Raw genomic sequence first — 7,947 nt, 5'->3', positions numbered from 1 at the left:
GAGAGCCGAAAGACGGCCATGCGTCGTTTTTGACGGGTTCGGCGCATGGCCGTCTTTCGGCTCTCCTTGTGAGAAGGCGAGATGACGGAACGAAACCCGTACAGGAGGAGACCAGGCAATATGCATATCCCGGCGGGTCTGTTTCCTCCTCCTGTGTGCGAGGTATCTAGGTGAAGTCACTTCTGGCTGCTCTTCGGACGCGGCTCTGTGGCTATCACGGGTTCGCTCCCGGCCTCGCGTGGCTCTCTGGTTCACAAGAACCAGAACTGTTGCCACTTTCCCCCTCCCTTGAAAGTGGGCGGGTGCGTAGAGAGGATGCACGTTCGCGTTGCGAGCTGCGCGGTGGATGGAGGACCGAGATGTGTCTTGGTCATTGGATTTTTCCTCTCACTTGTCCTTGCAGGTCTGTTTTGAAGGAGACGGGTCAGTTTTAATCAGCTGGAAGGTGCAGTGCGAAGGACTACGTAGTGTGGAAACGGCAGGAGTGTTCTTGAACTCGAGACAGTTTTGATCCGTATTCCCCATAAGAGGGCTCACAATAGCCGCTGCTGGCTGTGTATGAGCGTCCATTCTGTCGATGGGTCGTGCTGTTGTGTATGATGTTCTCTGGTGTTCGAGGAGTCGCCTTCTTTGTTGCAGTTGACTGTTCCGTGCGCGTGGGTTGAACATTTGCTTCGTCTGTTACTTTCAGACAGTAAAACCGCTCCATCCAAACACCCGAGTAATGCGTGTGTGTTGGCTACCAACCCCGGTCTGGAAGGACATATCGGGCAGACGGGAGTTTAAGTCGATCGAAGGGGAAAATAATTAGGTCTTATTCTTCAGTGTTTGCCGTGTGCCAAGACAGCCCGCGAAGAGGCGATTGAGATGTGAAGGCAGTCTGCTGGAGACATGCTTGTAGAGCCGTAGAGATGTGTGGTAAGACTCGCAGCTACATTTGTGCAGAGGCAGCGGAAGAAATGCTCCCGAACTTCACGCCATGGCGTGAGCACACACTCCCAATGTACTAAGCAGGGAAAGTCATTCGTTTAGTGTTGGTAGTTTCCGTGTAATCCGTAGAACTTGAAGAATCGTGCAATTGCCGCTGTTTCGAAGCTGTGGAAGAGAGGGGAGTGCAAACACCTTCCCGAGGCGGAGCAGATTCGTCACACACACCTGTGGTTTGCCTCAAGGAGTTACCCTCGAGTAACGTCTGCTTGAGTCCAGTTAGCTTCACGTTTTGATGGCCCCGGTGTTAGTTTTTCTCCAATCGGCATTGGGATGGATCGAATGCTCCCATCCACGCAATTCAATACAGGGTAAATCGTATAGTGGCTACGCTACGTCTAGTCGCCGATGGTACTTCGTAGCCTCCGATGCAGTCTTAAAGGTCGTCCTTCCACGGAAAACCGCGCGCGGTTTGTTACGAGTTATCTCATCAGTGATAATGACGAACACAACCTCGGATGTTCACGCAGAGGCTTTCCTCCTAATGGATTCTAAAACTTCGCTTGGTAGTTGTAAGCCCTAGAGTCTTAGGAAAGAAAGTCACCGGCACATCCCCCCCCGCTTGAAGGCCTTCGTTGCGGAGATCTGTGCACGAGCACCGAATGGCAGCAGTTGTCTCTGTTAAGAGACTCCGGGGAGACTGCTGACGCAGGGCAAGCCGAATCACACCTTTGACCAAAATGTGTTCGCGAACTTACCCTACCCTTGCGTTGTCATGGCTTTGTTACTGTTCACAGAGCTGTGCATTGAACTTTCCGGGTGCTCACGGAAAGAAAGTGTCCTGGGTTTTTGAAGCTCCCTTGTTCTACTACACTCCAACGAGGAGACGGGAGCGAAGTGTCTCGGGATGGAATACACTTGGAGAGGCACGCTATGGTCGGGTAATTCTTTCTCCGTGCTTGTACAAATCGCCTCTAAGTGGCTGTCTGCACCCGAGGCAAGCTGAGGTCCCGCACACACCAACGAACACTTTTGGCTTCGTGACGAAATCGATCAAAAGACCTCCCCGGGATCACTGAATGGCATGGGCCTACTGGCAAACGGAGATACTGTGGGAATTGGGGCGGAGGTGATGACGTTAAGGGGATCGACTAGACTACGTGCAACAAGCAACGAATCACGCCAAAACGGAGAGATCATCCTTCTCTCTAATCATAGTCAACTAGTATGGACAACATATGATGTGGTTAGGGTTTCAAATACGTCAGCCTGTCTCTTGACGAGGTAGACGAGATGAATGACACCTCAAATGTTCGTTGACGGGCAGGAATCAGCGAGCTGCCTTCCGTCTGTCTGGTGCTGGGGCTGGCCGGTTCCTTCGCAAATTGGTACGAAGAAAGGGGGGGAGAACGACGGCGCCACTGCACCTGAGACATGGCTCCTTTTGGAATCTCTTGTGAATTTGCTTTGTATTTTATAGTCAACCAACGCTGCGCTTGTCATGAGAAAATCAGCCGGCTAGCTAGCCTCATCGTAAAGTGAACGTTCGTCCCGAACGCTGTCGATTCCTTGCGACTCAATGGGATCAAAGCTCCTTCTTGCTGCTCTTCTTCTTCTGGCCGTCATCTCTCTCCAACTGTGTCTTCTTATTGACTCTGGAAAGTGATTTCCCTCTCCTGATATGAAATTTCAGTCCTTTTTCACTCAAAGAAACTCTTTGTTGGCCCCATCAGAAGCCAAGGACGAAGTACTCCGGGCGGTGGGCTGTTGTAAAAAGGACGGACAGTCGTTTGCGGGACGCTTCTTTCTTCTATCCTTCGTGAAGTCTTTCTTATCGAGATTTGTATCTTCTCTCATTTATTTAGCTCTTATCTTCCGTGCTTTCTCTCTTGTTTTTCGAGCGGCGCATCTCCTCGCCGAGAATGTCCCGCGTCTTCTTGCCGGGCTGTCGATGTTTGGCTATGAACTGCCTGCCGCCCTACCATGTTCATAAGGATGGTTGGGCGTATCTTTCAAAGCCGATTCACAAGGCCATGTATCAAGCATTTCATTGGTTAGTGGAACGACGTCTAGAGCTTCCTTCTTTTGTTTAACTGCCGGGCCACGGAGTAGGTCGAGCCGCGGGAAATCTGTGGTGACTTCTCAAGCCCAGATGCCATGAACTCTCATTCCAGTGTATGTACACCTTTCCTACTCTTCGTGAGGATTCTCTTATTTCTTCCATCCTATCCCTTCTCACTCAGCTTTGCCCGCGTGGCGATTCTGTACTTCAGTCTTCTATGCTGTTACTCTATTCTTTATTAGTTGATGTATCCGTGTCCTCTCCCTTCTCGAGTTGCCGCGGCGATTTGCGTCAGTCTTCTCCTTAGTGAGCGTCGGGCTGTACGACGTACACTCAGTCCCACGACTTCGTCACTCCTCGAGATGTCGACTGAGCTCCATCCCCCGGCATAAAAGAATGACAACTTTCTCTTCTGCTACTCACGATCCCGAGCGTCGTAATGTCTCTCGCAGTCGACGCGCAGTCGTGCACTCGCCTTAACTTCTTCTTCTTTTACATTCTCTTCAGCAAGCTATGCCTTTCACTTCGTCTCGCTCCCAAAGCCCCCTTCTTTGTTTATAAGCTTGTAGCGCTGGTTTCTCTTTAATCCACTGTCTCCTATCCTTCCTTACTACCTTCCCTCTTACGTCGCGCGTTGTTTCGCTCTATCTTTCACTCTTCTTTCCTTCTTCCCCCTCCATACGCAGAAAGCAACTTCATTCCTCTCCTTCTCTGTGCATATAACCTTCCTCTGCTTCTCTCGTACAAGGTGCCGTTTTACACTTCCCTCCTAGGAAAGGCTGTCCGTGGTCCTTTCTCTCCTCTTTTTCTCTCTCTTGAGGAGTAATTTCTTACATCATTGTGTGGCATCCCTCTTCTATCGCCATTGGTATCTCTACGAGAAGTGGAGAAAAGCCTATTATTCCTTTTCTTCTCTCCTTTATCTTCTCTCGTCTCCGGAGAAAGGAATCTCATCGGGATGGGATAGATTTGCCATTTGAATGTGTACAGACACTCCGTTATACACCACTTTCCCCTCTTCTGTCTTTACAGCGCAGACGTTCTGTCGCCTCTTCTTTCCTCCTCAACTTTTTCTTCATCCTTCCCTTCTTCACTTACCTCATAGAGAAGAAAGGCGTCTTTTTTCGTTCTTCTTTGACGCATATCTCCTCTCCAACCGAGACTCCTTGCAAACTCTCTCTCCCTCTCCTGCTTTCTCTCTCTCGCTCCCTGTCTTTCCGAGATTGTTTTCCTTCTTCCCAGGAAAGTTGATTTCTGTCTCGCGCGATGGAAGCTCCTTCTCTTGGTTCTGAGAAAAGAATTTTTTTCCTCTCTTCTTAGCAAAACACAAAGACATCTGTCGCACGACCTTCTTCTGTCTCCTTATTAGAAAGAGTCAACGGGAAATAAGAAAGATGGAGACAATGATGAGGTATCAGCCTAGGCCAGGAGGTGGAGGAGGAGGTAGTATGATGGGCATGCCTAGTCCAGGTGGGAGCAGTCTCCTTCTCCCTCCGTCTTCTTCTCCTTCTCCTCCTCCTGTTCACTCTTTTCCTTCTTCTTCTCCCCCTTCTTCTTCTCCTCTTTCTCCTCCTGCCCCTCTGGGAGGAAATGTGTATGGCGTGGCGTCCAATTTACGGCCTCCTCCTCAAGTTATCGAGAATAGTAAGAAAAAGAATCTCCTCCGTCTCTCTTAGTGAACCTCTCCATCTTTTCTTCTTTACACAGCCCAAGATTCTTCTTTCTCTTGATGCGGATGAACCCTCAAGTATACCTGACAGGTTTCTATCTAGACTTCTTTCTACACACCACCTACTTATCTACTTCGTCTTATACACAGATGACATATAGATAAGCTCTCGATACTTTTACCTTGTTTTCCCATCGGTTCTCGCAGACCTACCGAGGTGTAGTTGAAATTCTCCACCCTCTTTCTTCGGTTTCCCTCCTCTTCTATTTCTACGATAGCTTCCTTTTCGTTCTTACCCGTATGGTGTATGGATGCACATAGAATGTGCGAGAGAGTTCAAGGGAAAGTTGGATCGATCTTTGTATACGATGCATGACGGGGATTTAGAGGGAGAAGAGAGAGGAACTTGAAGAGAAGAGCGACAAGTGACGGTGCCGCATGCGTTGTTTTCGAGTCGATGCATTGTCTCTAGTGGTGTGTGTCTAGCTAGCTAGCTAGCTCTACCTCAACTTGTCTGTAGTTGACTGCGGCTAACTAGTTCAAGAGCGACTATGGGGAGTGATGAAGGTAACAGAGGAAGGCAAAAATAATTAGGAGTCTTCTCTTGTTCCCCGTGGCGTCGGCATATATGTTTCGGGTGTATATACACCATCACAATTCTACGTACGAGATGAGTGTAGACAGCCCTCTATGTAACGAATGGTCATGAAGCGGACGTTTTCTTGACGTTTCTTGTCAGCACGTGGTGTACTCATTTCTTTTCCTTCTTCCTTCATACATAGATAGATAGATAGATCGTTTTTGGCGAGGTGGATAGGGTGATTAAAGAGATCCATAGATTGATAGTGGAGAGAGACATGGCATTCTGTCAGATACCTTCATTCTCTCGTCTTCCTTTGTCTCTTCTCCTCGTGTTGGCTTCCTTATGCGCCAAAGAAAGGAGGTTAAAGCGTGTAGCTAGATAGGTAGTAGATAGTTGGACTAGAGATAGAAAGGTAGACAGATGAATTTCGATGCTAGATCTCCGTGACGAGGAAACGCCACTCTGGGCTGTACACTTGCACTTCTTCCCGTCTCTGCTCTGTCTATGGCGTGATCTTCCTGTTGTCCGTGCATGTGTGTCGCCGGAGGTCTTCTTTTCTTCTTTCTCTTAGATGATAGATGGACTTGCGATACAAGACATTAACTGAATCTATCGATACGTTTCTTTCCTCCATCCATATAGACATGTCTCTTATGTATCGTAATCGGTTTGGGACCTCGGTGCTGTAGATGAGATATAGAAACACTTCTTCACTTTCCTCGAACCTATCCCTAACGGCTATCCTTTTTTGCTTCTCTTGGAATGTGTGTGTGTATCTCTTGTCTTCTTTCTATCCTCTTTTGCCGTCTTCTTTGCTCTATGCTTCTTCTTTCTTTGTATTTGTCGCACACCCGAAGTGCTTGATGAGCTCGAGGATAAAGTCCGCCATTACTTCATGCTCTACACTCGAGAGAAGAAAGCGAGAGAGAAGACAGAAAGATACAGCTACTGGCTTCAAAAAGGTATCGACCCTTCACCGGCTTCGCTTATACAACACCGAGCGTTGGATGGACATATCGATCTGTATCTCTACCAGACACACTTCTCTATGCAAATGAGAACGGATATTTAGGTAGATTATAAATGTATATCGAGACATGTGTATTCTGGACTGTATATACACATCTGTATGTTTCTGGAAGGGTTCTTCATATATGGAGGTGTGTCTCTATCCTTGGAGGTTCAGTTCAGCTTGTCAAGTGTATGCATGGCAAGAAGGTGCAAGAAGATCCCATACATTACTACAAGGAGGGCTCAACACGAGGATGCCTACACCTCCATCTATATATATATATAGAGAGAGATTGAAGCATATATGTATGTATATGTATATCTTTATACACGACGTACAACTCTGGAGGGGAAGGAGGTATGGAGTGTCTTCATAGGGAGATAGATCATGAGAAGAGATTCTCTTCAACACATCTGTTTCAGCTATTTGGATGGAAGATCACAATAGCTATCTTTCTTTATGCGATCACCTGGTTCTTTTACACCTGGGGTGATCGTCCGAGGTAAACTTTCAAATAGAGGGTCTGCTTCTTTCTTTCTCGAGACATCTCAAGTAGAAATGTAGACAGATATGGGCATGCGTTCTTCTTCTTTTTCTTTATCAAGGTTCTACCTTCTCTGTAGATCTACCTGTTTGTATATGAAACATCTGAGCTTAGGAGAGAGACTTATCATGGTGAAAGGAGATGTGTATTCTTGGAAAGAGTCAGATTGATAGACAGATAGATAGATTAAGGATAGATAGACTAAAGCTAGATAGGAGGTCAGATAAGTGAAGGTAACGCATAGAACGAGGTGTAGATAGAGAGATGTATAAATACATCTGACGTGAGATATGTTTTGTGTGAATGGTGCCTGTTTTCATAGAGATAGCTGAACAGAAAGAAGCCTTGCTCTCAAGTGCGGAGTATATCGATTCACTACAGAAGAAGTTCGATGAACTTCGTGGAGATCCCGATATGGTTCGAGATACCATACAACGTATCGATTTGATGTATGCTCAAGTCGATACTCTTGTCCAAGCCCTAGCTGGTATGTAAGGTTCTACTTGTCTTTCCTCACTAGTTCTACTACCTGTCAAATGCGTACATGTCTCTATATACATATATATATGTATGTATATGTGTGTAGTAAGACCAGCGGTTATGTAGAACGTTAAGAGGTAGGAGTCCTTTCCTTTCTTTATCGACTAGAGCCTAGTAGTAACTAGGGCCTGTTTGAGCTGTTTCGTTTACTGAGATAATTCCTACTCACTTGCGCCGTCTATGTCTATCGTACATACACCTCTCGTGGCCGTCCAAACTACATCTTCCTCTTTCTATCAATGTCCCCTTTATCTTCTTCTAATTGAAACATACACCGCACCTCAGTCACGTCTATACACACGACAGTAAGAGGGAGGCGAAGGATGTGCCGTGGAGTTCTGCTTTCTTTGGAGAAAACCCCTCAATTCGAGAATCTGCAGATAGACAATTGCATGAATCAACCGATATAGATAGGTAGGTGGATCTCGATATTCGTGTATAGGTGTTTGCATGTGGGGTCTCCATATGTATTCGATCCTGGAGTAGATAGAAGTGAAGAGGCGGCGATCGTATGTATGTGCTTTCTGCAGGTATCTGTAGCTTCGCTGCGGTGAGGGATGCTACACGGGATCAGCTTGTCCAGTGTGTATTAGATTATCTCTATCCTTGT

General features: G+C 47.0%; 1 protein-coding gene across 1 annotated transcript; it reads left to right on the top strand.

The window, feature by feature from the left end:
* Window positions 1-17: 17 nt before the first annotated feature.
* On the top strand, window positions 18-7,938 carry CSUI_009816 (variable surface lipoprotein; the record flags this gene model as incomplete). The annotated part of the gene is made up of 5 exons (XM_068069925.1): window positions 18-918; window positions 1,725-1,863; window positions 2,408-4,633; window positions 7,120-7,284; window positions 7,868-7,938. Coding segments are annotated over exons 3-5 (486 nt in total), but the record flags the coding sequence as incomplete, so codon positions are not given.
* Window positions 7,939-7,947: the final 9 nt, after the last annotated feature.

This window comes from Cystoisospora suis (genome assembly GCF_002600585.1).
Source record: "Cystoisospora suis strain Wien I chromosome Unknown contig_6102, whole genome shotgun sequence".
In the NCBI taxonomy this organism is placed as follows: Eukaryota; Apicomplexa; class Conoidasida; order Eucoccidiorida; family Sarcocystidae; genus Cystoisospora; species Cystoisospora suis.
Note: the sequence above shows the minus strand (reverse complement) of the source record. Positions and strands in the feature narration are given on the sequence as shown.